The 20,226-nt window shown below is 37.4% G+C and overlaps 2 protein-coding genes across 2 annotated transcripts; both read left to right on the forward strand.

The window, feature by feature from the left end:
• The first annotated feature begins 314 nt into the window (after positions 1-314).
• LOC131006586 (trihelix transcription factor ASR3-like) lies at positions 315-1,991 on the forward strand. The gene is made up of 2 exons (XM_057933747.1): positions 315-1,004; positions 1,323-1,991. The coding sequence occupies exons 1-2, from the start codon at positions 446-448 to the stop codon at positions 1,634-1,636; spliced, it is 873 nt and encodes a 290-aa protein (XP_057789730.1). The 5' UTR covers positions 315-445; the 3' UTR covers positions 1,637-1,991.
• A 7,207-nt stretch (positions 1,992-9,198) lies between these two features.
• On the forward strand, positions 9,199-10,832 carry LOC131019338 (protein FAR1-RELATED SEQUENCE 5-like). Its single transcript, XM_057947908.1, has 3 exons — positions 9,199-9,354; positions 9,441-9,559; positions 9,710-10,832. Exons 1-3 carry the CDS (start codon positions 9,199-9,201, stop codon positions 10,830-10,832), a joined length of 1,398 nt encoding a protein of 465 aa, XP_057803891.1.
• Positions 10,833-20,226: the final 9,394 nt, after the last annotated feature.

Below are 20,226 nucleotides of genomic sequence, written 5' to 3' on the forward strand. Positions count from 1 at the left end.
TTATTTAAATTATGCAATTAAATTTAAAGGAAAAACATAAAAATCAAAACTAATGTTATCAAGTAGGCTATGAAGGAATCCCAATGCAGCACTACCTACTCAATAACACAACCACTATCAAGTAGGCTATCAAGTAGGCTATCAAGTAGACTATCAAGGAACCCATTGCGGATGCTCTTATACTTGTATAAGAGGTGCCTTTCCCTCTCAATATGTGAATTTGCAATCTGTATATATATATATATATATATATATATATATATATAGCCAACTTGCAAAAAAGAAGGTATTATAGAAACCATGTTTGCGTTAATATCCCTGAATTAGCACTGAACAACACAACGTGTTGGATGAAAATATTCATATATACATTGATCAAACAAAGCTCAAGAACTGAAATTCTTTGTTCATTTTGTCTTTCCCTCACGAGCTAGGCTGGTGTTGCATGGATCTGACAATAGCTAATGAAGGTGGCGTGCAGCGCGACTACAGAAAGGGGAACTGGAACCTTCAAGAAACGATGGTTCTGATCGAGGCCAAGAAAATGGACGACGAGCGGCGGATGAAGCGAGTGGGAGACAGCACGGAGAGGGGGAAGCCGGCGGAGCTGCGGTGGAAGTGGGTGGAAGATTACTGCTGGAGAAAGGGGTGTTTCAGGAGCCAGAATCAGTGCAACGACAAGTGGGACAATCTGATGAGGGATTTCAAGAAAGTGAGGGAGTTTGAGCGGAGAGCCGCCGACAAGTCTTATTGGAGAATGGACAAGATTGAGAGGAAAGACAACAACTTGCCCTCAAACATGCTGCCGCTCATATACGAGGCGCTCGTCGCCGTCGTCGACAGGAAACCTCAAACAACCACGCCGCCGCCGCCACCCAATGTGCCCACCACTCTAATTAATGTTGAAAAATCTACCGCCCCTTCTTTGGGTGTCCAGTCTCCTCTTCACCCTCCGGCCATTCTTCCTCCGCCGCCCACCTCTGCTCGCCCATTCCCTACAGAAGGTACTCCTCTTTCATTCCAAATTATTGCAAATTAATTTACACCACTCTACCCTGAACCTATAATGCAGTTCAAATACAACATAGGTTATAGATGTCTGTGTCTTTTTATAGTTGAATTAATCTTGTTTCGTGATCGTGGGTTTTTCCTTATTCTCTCAGAACCCCAATTTCAGTCAAGATTCTGTACCTTAAAGTGAAAACCCTTGTCTTAATATTTTGCTCTAGCAATTTATTTAAATCTTTAATTATGCATGGATTTGGCGTGTCATTTGGTATTTATGGGATTAATTAATCTAATACTAAGTTTGCGTTACCCAGATTCCGACACTAGTGAGTACTCGGGTTCAGCAGCGAAGAGAAGAAAGAGAAGAGACGGCGGTGAAGGAGGAGAAGTAGGGTCTGCAATATCAAAGGGTGCCTCCATCATTGCAGAAGCAATTCAGTCATGTGAGGATAGAGAGGATGAAAGGCACAAACAAATGGTGAATTTGCATGAGAGGAAACTGCAAATTGAGGAAACCAAGGCTGAGATCAATCGACAAGGCATTAATGGACTCGTCGACGCCATTAACAAGCTCGCCAATTCTATGCTTGCTTTGGCAGCCCACACAACCAAACCCTCTTCAAAATAACATCATTAATTCTTATCCACATGTATTCATATACTCATTGGTATTAATGGTACATAGATTTAGATTAATCATCTATCTCTTATTTTCATTTAATTCTCATGATCGATTAGGTGACGTCGTCTGACAATGTGGGTGTGCCACGTGGCGTTGTGTGAGGGAAAAAGGTGATAGTCAAAGAAGCTAGGAGAGAGAAAAAATAGTCAAGATTTGAGTACACTGCAGCATCATTGCAGAGTAGCGTTATTATTGGTGTCAGTGTTGTTGTTTTGTCAAGGGCCTGCCTGCCTACACTCTCTCACTCACTCTTGTGTGTGTCAAAATAGGGTTGTAAACGAATCGAATCTAGTCGAATATCATAATTTCGTATTCGTATATGAATACTAATCGAATCGAATCGAATATTTATATTTCGAATCAAATATTTATCGAATACGAATATCAAAATTCAAATATCGAATCCAATACGAATTATTTGATTAGTTTACAATCGCAATGACCAAGCGCGACTTGTGATGAAGAATGACTTCAATTTACAATTTTGATTTTATAAATTGTAAAGTTTTACTTTTAAAATTGTGGAGAATTACTTTAATGCATGTATATTATGATTCTTTGCATTTTTTCTTTTTAAAATTGTCAATTATTATATAATATTATAATTCTTTTTATTATATTTCCTTTATAATATTATAATTCTTATATATATAATTAAATATTGATGAATATAATATTAAATTCATCCAATAAAGTGATGAATCCACCACAACATTTACAATCTAAGGGTGAAAATTAGTTCATAATTTATTTTAGCCCCTCCACACACACACACATATATACATATATATAATATTTAAATATTTAATCATGTATTATGCGATTATCGAATCGAATCGAATATCATAATTTCATATAAGTATTTGAATACTAATCGAATCGAATCGAATATTTGTTATCAAATACGAATCGAATAATTTCGAATATGAATAATACAATTTCGAATCGAGCAAAAATATTCGATTCATTTACAACCCCATGTCAAAATTAACAATTTTCACTTCTTAAATAAAATAGAAAACAAAAGGGGTCTTGCCAACTAGTTGTATAATGCGTCCAATTTCCACGAGAACAACTTTACGTAGAGAAAAAAAAAAAAAAAAAAAAAAAGCTAGTAGTAATTAAATAATAGTATCCACTAGAATAACTTTACGTAGTAATTTAAATAATTTTATAGTATTATTTTAATATAATAAAATTATATGTATATAAATTATTATATTAATTAATTTAATTTAATATGATAAAGATATTTTAACTAATTAAATATTATTACTTTTTTGTTGCCATAATAGAACTATCTTATATATCAATTTTAATTTAATTACATACTAGTACGTCTCCCGTGCGATGCACAGAAATATTGTATGTATGGTAAATTTAATATTTTATTAATAAATATAAAAAAATTCTAATCTATTACTTTTATTATGTAATGATAAAATATAAAAATTTTAGAAATATACATACATTGTTTGTATAATTTTTTTTGAGCTTTATATTTAATTTTGGTAAATTTTTTATGTTGAAAATAACTATGTGATTAGGTTAAACATGTGCCCATGTTGGGCCTAGCCCGCCCGACCCCCTTCCCTCTCCTCCCTTCCCTCTTTTTGCCCTTTTCACCAATCAATCGAACAAAGTATCACTTTTTGTTATTAAAAGTGTCATTTACATGCATTAAAATTATTATTAAATGCGATTTTATATACAAAGAAAAACAAAAATCTAAAAAATCCTTAAGAGCACAGAGAAGCAAATTAAGGGTCGAGCCTCGTTAAAACCTTCTAAGGAAAACCCGCGAGAGAAAAAGCCTTAGGGGGAAAAGGAGTAACATGCAAAGAAACACCGGGGAAAATGCCAACTTGAACTCCGGACTAACCATTGCCAAGGCCGCATTATCCCAACAAAAGTTAGAGGCGTTAGGGGACATGCAGAGCTTCGGCATTAATGCACCCCGACAATCTCCAACCCACATGCCAGAAAAACCAAAACATAAAAGGGTAAAAAAAAAAAAGCCCAACGCTCAGAGCAACAATGACAAAAACCACTGAGCACCAAATAACTCTCAATGCCGACGGCCAACAAATAAAGCCCATCACAGAGGTGCCATCGAGGCCCGACCATTTAAACCCCCGCTCTGAGCTCACCCAGTAACTGAAAAAAGATTTAAACGATGCCTCAATCCCAACAACACACAAATCCTCCATATCACCTAAACCTCTGTCAAACTGAGACGCCCTACCGAGCTTAACTAACCATCGACGCCAACCTCCCAAATAAGACGGTCAGCACAAGAAACTGAGCACCAGCCAAGTGTTTGACAAAAAACCCAAACACGGCCATACAAAGATCGTCAACCCCGAAAAAGAAAGACCGAATGCTGCTCAACGCTAGGCCAAAACTCCAGCAGCAACACTCGACATACCCACAAACCATGCTAGCAATTAATTCGCCTTCCGGACATGGCTATGACTCAACATGTCGGTGCGCCTCCAGCTCATGAGACCACCATCCCTCCGTCCGACTATTATTTGCCATGATATCTGCAGCTTGATTCCCTTCACGAAAGATATGAGTAACTTGGATCTGGAAATGAGACAACAAATCAAGAGTCTTATACCACAACGCAACAAAGCGCCAGGGAACCGCTTTCGAGCGATGTTGAATAGTGTGAACAATATATGTAGAATCAGATTCAATCCACAACTGACGTCAATTTCTAGCAGAGGCAATTTGAATTTTCGTAATGATCGCTAAGAGCTCAGCTTCAAAAGCATAATCAATTCCACCCTTCACATAAAAGCAACCGCGGACCCAACCTCAATGATCGCAAAAGATACCTCCCGCAGTAATGATACCCGGGGTCCTCAGAGCCGATCCATCCGTGTTGACCTTAATGTAGGGAGTAACTGGAGGCCACCAATGAACGTTGGTAAAGACAGGAGGCGGAGTCGCACGGGGCGCAACACCAATGGCACACAAGGTAGTGTACTCCGACCAAGAATTGTGCATATGGCCGAGATTAGGAAAGTTATTCAGCTCACAGAAGGTGACTTTCATGATATGAAGCACACACAGATGCTCAAACTTGAGAGAGTCGAAAACATAATTATTACGAGATGTCTAAATTGCCCAAAAAAGAGTGATGATCCCAGCTTTCAAATAATTCATAACCTGCATACTAAGCTGACGACTCCAGGCCGTCACTAAAAACTATGAATATTAGGAATATATATCAATACCATGAGAAAAGTGAAACCAGCTTAGAAGTTCCTGCCAAAGAGAACGAACACAATTGCAGTGCCAAAAAAGATGATCTATACTTTCACTGTCGTCATAGCAAAGCCAGCAGAAATTCGCCGTAATAATCATGTTTCTGATAAGACCGTCGAGAGTGGGCAATCTCTCGTGGATAATCCGCCAACAAATGAGCGACTTCCGTTCTGAAATGAATTTCTCCCAAATCCACTGACCCCAACAAACTTTGGGAAATCTGTGACACGTGTTGGCGAAAGCAAAATCAGACGTGATGTTGTCATGTAAGGAGTGCTTCCAATATCTCGTATCATCCTCCAATCCAATGGGCAGAATAAGAATATCACACACAATGTCCGGGAAAGCATCAATGAAATCATGTATAAAATGCCAAACCCCAAAAACTAATGGAAGATCCATCGCCTATATAGAAATAAGAGTTGTGAACCAGCTTAGGAACTTCATCTTTAATCCCCATCCATACCGAAGAAGGGGCGACAAAAACTTTAATGCGACAGAGAGAAGCCATATATCTAGTCTTCATGAGATCATGCCAAAAACCATTCCCAAGAATAGTACGCTATGCCATCTTCATGATGAAACACCTGTTCATGTGGGTAAAAGAGCGAACACCCAAACCACATTTCTCTTTAATAGTACAAACAGAAGCCCCACTTCACCGGGCATGAAGGCTTCATCCCAATATTTCCACTCCATATGAAATTGCTGCACTTCAAATCCAACTCTCTCAGAAGAGTCCTAGGCCAACGGTAAACCATCAAAGAGTAGGTAAGCGAACTCTGAATCACGAACTTAATCAAATAAATCCTACCAGCCATCGAAAGATGAAGCCCTTCCATTTTGCAAATTTATTGTTGATACGGTCATGAATGGCTCTAAAATAGGAAACACTGAAATAGGAAACAAGAACCCGCCCACTGAATAAGGGCACGCCCAAATGAATGAATGGCAACAACCCAGTGGCAAAATTGAGGATGCGATTAATCGCTCTACGAGAAATTAAAAGTTAAGACTTTGTCAGCAAAGAAAATTTAGGATTTGTTCGGATTGAAGTGCTGCCCAAAAATACCACCATAAAAATCCAGGATGTTGAAAAGAGTTTGAGCATTCCTCACAGTGGCTTTCCCAAAGAAGAGAATATCGTCGGCATAAAGCAAATGAGTAGGAAAATCATGAGCCCGCATGAACTTCATAGGAGTGAGATGACGCGATTGCACACAATTATAAAACAGCTTGCTAAGGACATAGCTGTCGCAGCCCGGCCTAGGATAAGGATAGCTAGACCAGGTATCATACGACTAGGGTGGAGAAACGAGACACAGGAAAATAATTGAAAAGAAATTAAGATAAATAAATAATTAACAACTCACATAATCAATGAATCTTATGAGGTTCACCATCATTAAACTTTAACGAAAGAAGTTTAAACCAAATAGACATCATAACCAAGATTGTCAATTTCATACACAGGTGAAGGTTTTGAAACATTCTACAACACGTCAAAAGTGATAAGAGTAATAAAGTGTTGCAGCGGAGTACATCATTGGACATTATGTATGAAGACACAACATCCTGAGCCTATCACTATTTACATTAACAAAAAGCTCCAGCTCAGCACACTTCCATCTTCATCCCAACTTAACCTGCACATTTAGAAAGATATGCAGGGCTGAGTACCAAAAGCAGTCAGTGAACACGTGTCAAAAATATTTAAAACTCTGCATGATAGTGATATATATTGAACTTGCCACTTTCAGCAATACACAAGTGATTTCTAAAGCGCCTGTGTTTGCTAAACTATTTTTACTAAGTAATAGCAAGTGTCTGCGCCGACTAGGTTCTCATATAAGTATGTACCATATCTACTAATCTCAATAAATACGTAGAGAAGTAGGCCTCCTTCCCAAATGCAACGACAAGCTAACCCAAGGTTAACTGTCAACTGTGTGTACACAAATCCTGACTCGCTCAGGACCCGAATTCGTTCTTCTATGTAGATGGTATCATACAAATTTCAAATATTGGCAAGTCAATAATTTGAAAATAAATGCATACACTTAAACTTTATATAATAAAGTATGCATCTTTACTTCTTGAGTTAGTAAGCCCACCTAATATGTTTCTCAGGTGGGCTTACTAACTCAAGAAGTAAAGATGCATACTTTATTATATAAAGTTTAATTGTATGCATACGAAGTGAGTAAGAGAAACTTTCTCTTACTCACTTCGTACCCTAGTATCACGCTCGTTCCTAGCCGGAACCTTTAAATAGATAAATATTTTTTTGTAAGAAAACTAAGTAAGGAAAAAGATATATATCTAACATTACAACAATAACTCATGTTTAACTATTCATTAGTATCCTAACATTTCCTCACATCATATCATCAATATACTAACACCACTTCCCTGAACTCAATAAGAAAAAAAAATAAAAGAATGAGTTAAGAGATGTTCATCAATTCTCAACAAATATATGCATATATAGTTTAATAAACCAACATTTTTAATCATCTCAATCTCTTTAAAAGAAACCTCAATGAGCTAAAATTAAACTCAATCAATGCTACTAATCTCAACCATATGCATAAAAATAGAAACTTTATCACTTCCCTACTCTCTATACAATAGAGCCTTACAAAAGAATTGGGTAGTAGGGCTGTTCTAATATCAATAATTAATAGGATCATCATAATATACCTATATCCATCAAACAATAGCATATAAACCTTCTCAACTCAAAAGCTCCAATTTCCACTAAACTAACAAAATTAATCTCACAACCTATGTGGTGTAAACTCATAATATACTCATATATGACATAATTCCAGCTCAAGAACACATATATGAACTCAATTATTCAAGAACGTATCATAACTCTTCAAACTCAAACCTAGGGTTTACACTAACTTGAGCAAAATCAAAATTAAGTAAGAATTTATGCAATTAACCATCATAATCATGCTTAGGAAGATTAGAAACGTAATTTATCTCAATATTAAGATCATACTTCAACTCTAGAATAAATCTCCCAAATTTTTGAAAACCCTAGAATTGAAAGAATAAATTTTCTTCAAGCTAGAATGGCAGGAAAACAGAGAATCGAAGAAATTCACCTTTATTTTCAAAGTGGTGCAACTATTGTTTGAGATTTCTCTATGAATCTCAACCTGAAGAAAGAAAGTGATGCCTCTGTTTTTTTTGGGGAAAAAGTCGAGAGTTGTAGAAGAATAGGAATGAAATTTCTTCAATTCTACACCACCTATATAGGTAAAGTCTATGCTACGCTGAGTTTTCTACGCCCCATACTACGATTGCGACACGTATCCTCCTTCTTTGCACCACAACTTTTTATCTTTTCGCCCAAAACTCGGGCCGGTTTAGCAATAGCACTTTGGGCCGTGGTTTCTCATCCTTATACCAGTCTCGATTGCTACGCTGGTATCCGTACCAGCATTATTTTTCATCCCATTAAATTTCGACACGTCACTTAAAATTTTGTTTTGCTTCTTCCCATTAACTTGTTCACCATTCTTCCGACTTTACCTCCAAAGTGGTATTTTTATTGTCCAGAAAAATCTTAACACCTAGATTTTGGCAAGCTTCTAACGAAAGCTCCTTACTCACCGTTGATTGTTTTGTTTTTGAAATTCTTTTCGACCCTTGTCGTCTTTCGTCGTTCATTTATTCCGGAGACTTGTTATACGCAGGAGGAAGAAGGAGGAAGAAGGTAATGAATTTGTTAAATTTTATGATTTGTCAATGAAAATTTTATTATTCCAACATGATATATTTGTTGAGCAATGAAACTAGTTTTGGCATCTTTTAAGAAATTTGGTTTCTGGGAATTTCCTCCCGAGTTCTTATGAAGTATGTGATGTTTAGACTAGGGTTTTGCGAACACCCAATTAATGTTATGTCTTTATTTTTTTTTCGAGAAAATGTTTCCTTCAATTTTGTTTGATAAGCAGACCGAAATACCATGCAATTTTAGGGCTTTATTTGTAATATGTGGAAGTCGTAAAAGATTTGTTATAATTGATTCGTTTTACATGTTTTTTATTTTATTTTTTGCGTTATGATAACCGAGAACTAGTTTTTGTATTAGTAAATTATTTTAGTTTTTGTTTTGCTTTCGAGATTTCTAAAGTTGTCGCGTTCTGTAGGCATGAGTTTTGATTTGAATATATCATATGCAGAGACCATGTTCGAGGGCAATTTTAGTGGTAATGGTAGCCCGGATGCGAGGCAGCATACTGATTCCGGAAATAGCAGCAATGGGAATGGTACCTCTCGTGATATTGACAATAGTGTTGAGAGTGATTCTGTACATGAAGTTCGTTCGGACAGTACAGAATTTGGGAATGGTTGTTAGGCGGATCAAGGTATGGAGGCGGAATGCAGTAGTAGAGGCACGTTTTGTACAGAGACTGAGATTGGTTATGGTATAACTTCCATTGATGCCTTGAAGATTTTAATAGCTAAGCGGCTTGAAGTCGGTAGTCTTGTTGACACCTTAGATGATGTCTTTGATTTATACACCGAGTATGGTCGATTTAATGGTTTTTCAGTTAGGAAAGGAACCCAAAGGTATTTCTTGGGAACAAAGATTCCAAAGATGAAGTTATATCATTGTTCCTGTGATGGGCGACCTGATAACAAGGCCTCAGTTCGGAGAGTTGCCGCTTATAAAAAATAGTCTCATCGGAGTAATTGCAAGGCAAAGCTCTGCGTTAGTAGGCCTGATGAAGATGCTCCATGGAAAGTGCGGACTTTTGCAAAGAAACACAACCATGAACTGTTGAAGCACTCAGAGAGTTATTTGCTTCGATCTGCACGGAAGATGTCGGATGGGAAGAAACGTTTGATTGTTGGCATGAAGAGCAGTGGAATAGGAGTTAGTAAGGCGTTTCGATTTATGGAGAACGAAGCAGGTGGTAGGCAAAATGTTGGGTTCACACGAAATGATGTTTACAATGAGCTTGATCGTGAAAATAGAAAGATGTGTAGAGTTGACAACGCCGATGCCAATAAGTTGGTGGAGTATCTAACTGAAAAAGGCTTGACTGAGCCTTCATTCTATTGGAAGGTAAAACTAAGTGATGATTGTAGACTTGAACACCTATTTTATCGGGATAGTCGTTGTCTAATTGATTACCAACATTTTGGTGACGTCGTATTCGTTGATGCCACATACAAGACGAACAAGTACGACTTGATGTGTGTTCCAATTGTTGGTATGAATCATCATCGTTCTAATGTCATGTTTGGAATTGCATTGTTGTCCAACGAGAGAACCGAGTCTTATCAATGGTTGTTTCGCACTTTTCTTGAAGCTATGTATCAGAAGGAGCCATCTATCATATTTTCTGACCAAGACCAAGCTCTTATGAATTCGGTTGATTTAACTTTCCGACAGTCATCGCATAGGCTTTGCCAGTGGCACATCAACAAGAATGCCGTGCGCCACTTTGGTAAACTAAATTGTGATGCCGACTTCAAGTCATTATGGTATAGATGCATGAATGGATGTGAAAATGGGGAACAATTCGAGTCTACTTGGAGTAGTATGATTGGGCAGCACGGTTTGGCGAAGAATAAGTGGTTTTGCACGATGTATAATTTGAGAAGGCGTTGGTCATCGGCGTTCACCCGAGATAAATTCTCGGGTGGTTTACATGCTACATCTCGCAGTGAAGTGACTAATAGAGTTCTTAAAGAGTTATGCAAATCAACCTCTAGTTTGCATGCTTTTGTCGTTGGGTTCGAGAGGATGCAAAAAACATGGCGCACGGGAGAGTTCGAGGAAGATGCTCTGAATCGAGGCCGTCGAGGTATGTTCGTACAACATACTAGTTTGTAAGCACTTACTCCAACGAAATTATAACATTTTTACTTACAAAATGAAAAAAAATCATAGTTTCGTCAGGATTAGTTTGTACGAGGCTATTTTGAATAAAATGTGATACTGTAGTGATACGTCGTTTTCATCCAGACTGAATAGATGTGTCACACTTTCCAAGTAAATATCTTCAATATCTTAGACAGACTTATACTCCATATATTTATGACTTACAATTTATTTTTTTGATAAGCACTTACCATGTACTTTAATAAATATATAAATATACGATTTGTCTGCACAATGTTATGATATGTCGCTTTCAACAACTTTGCTTAAAATATTTTCGCAGCATGCTTTAATGAAAAAGTTGAACTAGGAAGCGTGTTGGACTTGTCTTCCACAATTCCTTTTAACCTACTGCTACTTAAATTTTTTCGGAAGCAGGTCACCATCGAAACTTTTTCACATGCATCCATTAACACTTGTCCTTGCTATCGGCCTGCAACCCAATGCGTGTCAAATTCCAAATTTTAATTTCTACGTGTCCAAGTAAATTACAATTCACTATGAAAATATTTTTAAAACGCAATTCCTCATTCTGAAACGCTATCGATTTACTTTCCTCAACAACAACAATAAAAAAACCGCTATCGATATACTCTGATGATTATTTTTATATGTTTTGTAACCTTACATTGAAATTAGCATTATATATAGTATAATATTTCGGTATGGTCATGAACAAAATACACGACAAGCCAACATGCTTTTAAGCGCGTTAACGAATATTTTTTAAAGGCGAGAAAGTATAAATATTCGTAGTTTAAACAAATTCCGAAGACGTCATATTTTTTGTTATTAACGTACAGTATTCGCGCGTCCTATTATGGTCAAAATATATACACTATGAATATTAACTTAAGTATGAAAACTACAATGAAACTAAAACTACGAAAAAGAGGAATTACGTGACATTAAAACTAAACAAGAAATTACAATGCTTCGTTACAACAACAATAACATTCTCTCAGATTAATAATTAGATAATATACTGAAAGGAGTGCGGTCTACATGGCAAGACAAAATACAATCCTGGGATACTACGACCGAGATAAATAAACTTCCTACTAGTCGAAAAGCCGTAATTGACCGCGAAATCAATTTCTTAGCGAGGGCCTCTTCATGTTGTTCCTGACCATATAACAAAAAAGTAAATTAAGTGTCGCAGATCTGGTTTAAAAAAATATACCAACAGTGCATTAGTAATATAATTATTCATTGTCTGTATGATGATATGTTAAATTACGAATCAATTGAAATGTGATGATTAATTGTTAGCGTACCCGTAAAATAGAGTTCGTCGAATTTCAGTTCTATGACGTTAGCCCTTGCACTAGGAGTCTTGCATGTGGGACACTAATCAAAGGAATGAAAGTCATATGTAACGTAATTAGCAAACAAGCCTGATATACCACAATCAAATTCCAACGATACATTCAAATATGATAAAGAAATAACATAAAAACGATAAAGAACGTAATTCAAATATTGTTTGGGAATACCTCCATCTCACTGTCGAACCACTTATTGATACATGACAATCCGTAGACATGGCCGCAAGGCAACGTACTGAATCACGGTTAAATTCATGAACGAAACGTATTTACACAATAATATTGAAATACATGTAAAGAGTTATTTAGTCGTCACATAATTTATGATTCATGAGAAAATTGGGATGTACCTCAGTCTGTGACTATCAGCGACAAATGTATGTTTCCGACAGATTCCACATAGAATCGATAGTTGCCCTTCGGGAAGCTGGAACTCCGCTTCGTCAATTTTGCCTTCACCTGATGCCTCACCCTCATCATAATCCTCGTTGAAGTCGTTGTAAAATTTTTCCCCATCGATCCATTCGTAATCGTCGACGTGAGTTCCGGACAAGTGACTTTCAAGCCAATCCACATATTCCTCGATGCTCATGTCGCCTTGATCCATACCGGAATACACAAACGGAGGGGCTGTACGTAATCTAGCAAACTTATGCGAGAGGGCTAGTTCACAAATATTTGAAGAATTCTCAAAGGAATATAAATACATGTACCGACCTTTAAGATGACCAGACTGACCAAATTGTTTACATAATATATTCCACCATTTATTAAGGCATGTGAATAGCGTAGTAAATAAAACTTGAATTTGGAAATCCCCAATTGAATTTCAAGTAATCACACTTGAATTTGGAAATCCCCAATTGAATTTCAAGTAATCAAACTTGAATTTGGAAATCCCCAATTGAATTTCAAGTAATCACACTTGAATTTGGAAATCCCCAATTGAATTTCAAGTAAATTTAATTTTACCCAACAGCAAATTTCCATGCATGTCCATCTCCGAGGTTTCGTCGTACGCAAGTCTTCATCATAACGAATGATAAGCAAATTTATCAATGCATCTAGGTGCTGTGCAGCAACATTAGAAAGAACAAAGTTATTTTATATAGTATTATCAAAGCTTTCGAAAATTACTTAATTTTTACACACACCCAATTGTCAAGCCAACCATCGGGCCTCCAAATATTGTTCAACCACTTTCGATCAGCAAACTTCAAAATTTCAGTTGGCAACAATAGAACACCATCCCTACAAATAATAACATTAGCTAATACTTAATAACATAGTTTTTCAAGAAAAAACATATAACAATAAATAATTACCCAATAATCTTCGAGCAATCGTCAAGCCACGACATATAGGGAATCAATTCCGAAGATTGGAAATCATTTTCATTAGGATCATAAAGACGAAGTGCGGCCATTGTTTCGCGCGGATTGTGTTTCTGTTTACAAGCCGCCACGCCTCCGCCCGGCGCAATGCCCCCGACGAAAAGTTCATCTACCTTTGGCGATTCAACTCCAATCTTACCACTTACCACTTTAATGTCTTCCTTGGAAAATTCAGCATCGGGGACAGAAGTACGTTTCTTTTGCAATGGTTTACGCAACGATTCAAATCGATCGCACGAAGGTAAAAATTCACATTCAATCTCACCATCTTCACCATGACGAACCATTCCGGCACACGGACAAATGGTCCGACTCGAAATATTGTGACACATTGCTTCCAACATATTGAATTTTGAAGCCACTAATTCTTGATGAATCTTGAACTGCTCATTCATGGTCCACATCAAAGATAGTATCTCCTTCATTATAGGGTTATAAAATTAATAATCCACTTATATAAAGTCGTGTAAAGAACAAGTAAATATTAAAGAAAGTAGCTCAAAGACTCTTACATTCAAGCTTGCATCACCAGGAGGTATCCGATTATTAGGGGTGACGTTGTTGATGTTCGAAAAGCTAGCACTTCGCTTGGTGTCGTCACACTTCTTCTTCTTGTTAACCTTGGAATTTATGCTAAGGTTGGGCGAATCACGCAACCGAGAACTTTTCTTCTTACATGGGCGCTTTTTACCTTCCGCAGCATGGCTATCAGTGGAATCAAAATCTAGTCTTCGTCCAACATACTTTGAACTTTCAATATCAATAAAAGGACCCGGCGATGCAACATGCATCGATGAATCCATGCCGCGAGCCAACAATTTCTGCCTCTCAATGTATGTTAATATCAAGCGAACCTACATGCATAAATAAGAATAAAATAAAATAGTGATGAACTAAATTTGTGATGCACAATAAATAGCAAATTTCTTACAGGATTAGAACCGTATTCGGGCAGGAAAAACTTCTATAAAACATCCTCCACTGCTTTCGAATTTTCACTGTATGACCATCTCAAAATCCTAGGAAACATCGTCATTTGATCGGGGTTCAGAGACGCGCAAAATGTGCCAAGGGCGGGTATTACCTCATACACCCAACATTGCAAGGCATACACAAGTCCATAAACTTCACATGAAGTCTGTGAGTTTTGACTATCTACATTTGACACATCTATCTTTAAACGATGCATGGATTTCAACAAACTCTCAAATGCAACAAGCCCCCACGGGAAGTCATTAAATTTTTCCGTATCGTCCAACAAATGCATATAGCCCAACTCAATTCTCCGGAACTAGGATCATTCATAACTAGCAATCCGTAAATAATTAGTAAATAAGCGAGATTCAAACTCTTAACAGATTCACCACGAGTAGAAGCACATTCTTTTCGAAATTCATTTTCTATATCAGCAAATACTAAATTTTCTTGTGATGCAAACACAAGTCCGTGGAATTTCGAGTGTTTAGGTAGTGTTGCGCTACCACTAAATTTTAAACCACTCATGAGACAAAAGTCAGCAGGACCGAATTCAACTAAGTTGCCGGCAAAATTGAATTCTAAAACATTTCTACCCAGACTACTACCATGCAATCGCCGACATAACAAATTAAACAACTCCATTTGGAATTTTATCGCACCAATCTCAAAGAAATGGGCGAAGCATGAGTTCTGGATGAAAGACAAATTGGATTGTGATAATTGAGCTCTAATGTCATCAATATACCACAACTGTGCTCTTGTAGTGATCATGACACCTACGTAAACAAATAAACAAAAAACTTATTACAAATTTACCAAGTCAACTAGAATATAACAATTTCTTATGTAATATAATAAACTCTTAACTCATAAGAGATTACTTTTCAATTTTTTTTAAAACTATATAACATAATATTTGGTATATGAAAAAATCTTCTAAGAGCTTATGATGTTTAATAAGTCGAAAAAAATGAAGAAAAAATTAAGAAATTAAAATCGTGTATGGACAGTAATACTTCATAATGCTAACAACACAAAAATGGGTGCTTTTAATAATTCAAAAACAAAAGATTTATTGGGGACAAGCAAAAAAAATACCACCGCCCAAATTCAAATTTTCCCTTCATTGTTAAAAAAATTAATAAGGACAAATAAATACTTTCACTTAAATTATATTTGAATTCTACACCGGAGGTTTAACTATGGCCCACTATGAATACCATGCAAAAATCATCTTCTAAACAAAAATATTGAATAAAATTTTCAAAAAAAATAAAATTTGCCTCCTGTTAGGTACGAAATTAAATATGATTACAACACATTCAAGGGTTTTTCACTAACAATTTGCGTCATCTTTTCACACAAATTAAATACTAGCAGTAACACACATTCAAGGGTTTGTAAATAACAATTCTCAACAAAAATGAAAATACTTCGCGAACACTATTAACGTCACGGACGATAAACCAAATACATTATTAAAAACAGGGATAAAAATATTAACAACACTAACCCGGTGGTTTGGATATTGATGGTTCCATCAACACATTTGACAATAACAACTCTTTGAAGAAATTTTCAAAAAAAAAAAAAGAAGCTCAAACGTTCACAATACTGGAGAACCCTGGGAAGAATGGTGAACAAGTTAATGGGAAGAAGCAAAACAAAATTTTAAGTGACGTGTCGAAATTTAATGGGATGAAAAATAATGCCGGTACGGATACCAGCGTAGCAATCGAGACTGGTATAAGGATGAGAAACCACGGCCCAAAGTGCTATTGCTAAACCGGCCCGAGTTTTGGGCGAAAAAGGTAAAAAGTTGTGGTGCAAAGAAGGAGGACACGTGTCGCAATCGTAGCTATGGAGCGTAGAAAACTCAGCGTAGCATAAACTTTACCACCTATATAGCTATCCCTTATTTATTGGGAATTGTGCACTAAGAATTAAATAAAAACATTTGATACAATGAATTTGAGAGTCTAATTTGGTGGCCTATTGATCGGCCAACTTAAAGAAAATATCAAAAATATATACTTTAATTTTAATATAATGGAATTCTAAAAACTTTAATAATGAAAGAATCTATCATGAAAAAAATTTATAAATAAAAGAAAACACTTTAGAAACATATTTTGATAAAAATTTTCAATTATAAAAATTTAATAGAGCTATCTATCAACAATTCACCTTCAAGAAGATAAAAATAAATACTCTCATATTATTCACACTATTGATTTAGTAATTGATCTTAATTACTAAACCAATAAACTCATTAGTAGGTAATACTTAGATAATTAAATAGCATCTCAAGCTATTTAATTTATTTAATAAATATATACTAACAAAAATATTATAAAAATATACGAGGTATTACAATAGCAACACACCGATTGAAAAAGCCTATGTTTCTTATTTTGATTTTTCACAGACTTCAGGAAACAAATATGAAGAATAATCTAGTCTATATGACACACCGTATTATGGTGGTTTGAGTTCACATCATGGTGATTAGAGCTCGGCTCCATGACAATAATTTTCATGAGATGACCAACCGTTGGAAGAATCTGCATGGAATCATCCAAAAATCCTTAATGAAATGTGTATGAGAATGAATCAGGTGCAGTCAGATGACGCGTGTAACGAAAAAGCAGAAGTGTCGGATGCTGCAGAAGATGAGGACGATTCTGATGGAGATGATGAAGAATACGTACGAGCCGCACACCGATCCTAATGCCTCTGAAGATTTATCAGACGATGACGTTATAGATTTTATGGCGACTGAGCGAGGATCTAACTAATTGGTTATTTCCGATGATTCCATCGAATGCGATAACTTCACTCCTTGCTCTCAAAAATGACTCTTCAAGAGTTGTGGATCTGGTAGAGAATTCTTTTTACAATAGCAAAAAAAGAACTATACCTTGTTGTCGGGTACATGTTACACTACGCCAAAAACGCGCATACATAACACTACATACATAAGTAACATGACAGATATTTTGAAAAACCGTTATGTATGAGCGCACTTTTAGGAAAAGATAACGGTTTTGACAAAAATCCGTTATCTATGTAGCGTTATCCATTAGCATAGATAACAGTTTGAGTTGATGCGTTATGTTTATGCGTCATCTATTAGTTGCATACATAACGGTATTACAAAACCGTTAAGCCGACCGTTATCTATGAGCATCTTTTTATGTTATTCCGATGTTAAGAAAAACGTTATATATGAGTGTCATTTACAACGGTTAATTAAACCGTTATGTATCAGCCCTTTGAAAACTGTTATGTATAAATATAGTATATAGTATTTTTTAAAAACTTATATTATATTATATTATATTTAAAAATAATAAATAAATTGATGATTCTAAAATATGAATCTATTTATAAATATAGACTTTGAAAAATTAAAAACTCATAACATTTTTTTTTTCATTAAGTAAAAGTTATATAAAATCTGAAAATATTATTAGAAACCTAAATATCAAAAATTGATTAATAGTAAAAGTGAAAAAAAAAAGATTTGACTTAACTTTCATGCTTAACCCTATTCACCTTATTCTCACTCCCGCTCAAAATTTTTGTTCCCTCAAAATTTCCTAAGTCCTCGCTCCCTCAACACCAAATTTCTACAGCACAGTAAAGACCGTCCCACCGCCACCGGCGTCTCACCCACCGTCGCACCGCCACCAGCGTCTCACTCACCATTGCCTCTGTGTTCGCGGTCCCTCTCTCTCTCTCTCGCAACACAGGATTAGCCCTAATTTTTTCTCTGTGTTCGCTATCTCTCTCTCTCTTTGAGAGAGAATCACCGCCTCTGAAATCCACGCTGTCGGGGAGGGCGAGTCGGCGTCCTCATCTTCCTTGTTGTTATGCCTTTCGCCGCCTCTGAAATCCACGCTGCAGGCGAGGGTGAGTCGGCATCCTCATCTTCCTTGCCGTTATGCCTTTCGTCCGACCTCTCTTCTCACTCTTCGCACATTTCTTCTCCCAATTCCAAAAATTTCAGAAAACACACGGTCACAGGTTGAGCCCTAGCACTCTATTCTGTTCGATTCTGGCCTTCCCTGACTCCGGAGAAGCCGACATTTGGTAGCCTCTAAAATCTGGTGAGGTGTGCCTGACCCGTTTGCTATGCTCTCACCAAATCAAAAACTTTGCTCACAAACCGGAGAACCCACTCTCCCTGTTCTTTCCAAGATATCCACTGCCTCAGTGCCGTCGGAGGAAGGTTCCTCCGCCCCTATGGACAGGCAGCTAGCCTCCGTCCTATTCCGAATTTCTCATTCGCAAAGGTTCGGTTTTAACTCAAGGTGTTCTAAACGAAAATGCATCAGTTTGATTTCTAGTGTTATTCCAGTTTGGTGCAGTCTGTATCTCAAACTATCTTGGTTCGAATTTGATTATGCTAGAGATTAAAACTAGGCATGTGGTTCTACTACTTTATCATAAAGTTTTCATGAAGAAGAAGATATATATACTGATGAGGACTGTAATACCCATCAGCGCTGTGCTTAGCAATAATACAGGGACATTTTACCTAATTATTGTTATTATTAATTATTGTTATTATTAAATAAACTAACCAGCGCAGGTTTAACTAAAGACTTGGGATAATAAATGAATACGAAGAGCCTGCGTAGTCGAGAGGTGTCAGCGCAATTGAAGATACTTGAAGAGCTCGCTTCACCAGAGACAGCCCTGCCAGAGGAAGCGCCTCCAGATACAACATAGCCAGAGCTACCCGCCCTGCCAGAGACAGAGCTACTCGCCCTGCTAGAGCCAGAGCTACCCGACATGCCAGAGCAGAGCTACTCGCCCTGCCAGAGCCAGAGCTACTCGACATGCCAGAGCAGAGCTACTCGCCCTGCCATAGACACAGTTACTCGACCTGCTAGAGCCAGAGCTACCCGACATGCCAGAGCAGAGCTACTCGCCCCTGCCAGAGCCAGAGCTATCCGACATGCCAGAACAGAGCTACCCGCCCTGCCAGAGCCAGAGCTACCAGAGACAGCCAGAGAGAGAGTTCAACCAGAGACAGCTCTGTCGAGAGCCCTACCAGAGTGAAGCGCTTCCAGAGCCAGTCTTGCTAAGAGTCAGCTGATGCAACCAGAACAGAGCTAAGTTCGTGCCAGAGCAGAGCTGAATCCCGCGCCAGAGCAGAGCTGAATCCCGCGCCAGACCAGAACCTAGCTCGCTAGAGCGGATTTCCAGAGCAGAGCGGACTTTCCAGAGCAGAGTGGACTCTACAGAGCAGAGCAGAGCATACTTCCAGACGAGCAGTCCGAGTTCCAGAGCTGACGGAAGTCCAGGCAGAGCTGGTGTTCCCAAAGCTGGTGTTCAAGAGCTCGCGATTCCAGAGCTGGAGTTTTCCAGAGTTGGAGTTTTCCAGAGCTGGCGTTTTTCCAGAGTTGGCTTTCCAGAGCTGGAGTTTTTCAGAGCTGGAGTTTTGGGCAAGCCAATCCACTTTTGATTGTCTCTGATCAACATATCTCCATTGCCAATGCTATCAGGAATGAGTTACCAAATGCCACCCACGGCCTATGCTACTACCATTTGCAAAATAACCTGAAGCATTACGGTAAGGCAGTGGTAGAGTTGTATCGACAAGCTGCATTTGTGTATGAAAAATCTGACTTCACT

Source organism: Salvia miltiorrhiza, chromosome 1 (genome assembly GCF_028751815.1).
Source record: "Salvia miltiorrhiza cultivar Shanhuang (shh) chromosome 1, IMPLAD_Smil_shh, whole genome shotgun sequence".
NCBI classification, from domain to species: Eukaryota; Viridiplantae; Streptophyta; class Magnoliopsida; order Lamiales; family Lamiaceae; genus Salvia; species Salvia miltiorrhiza.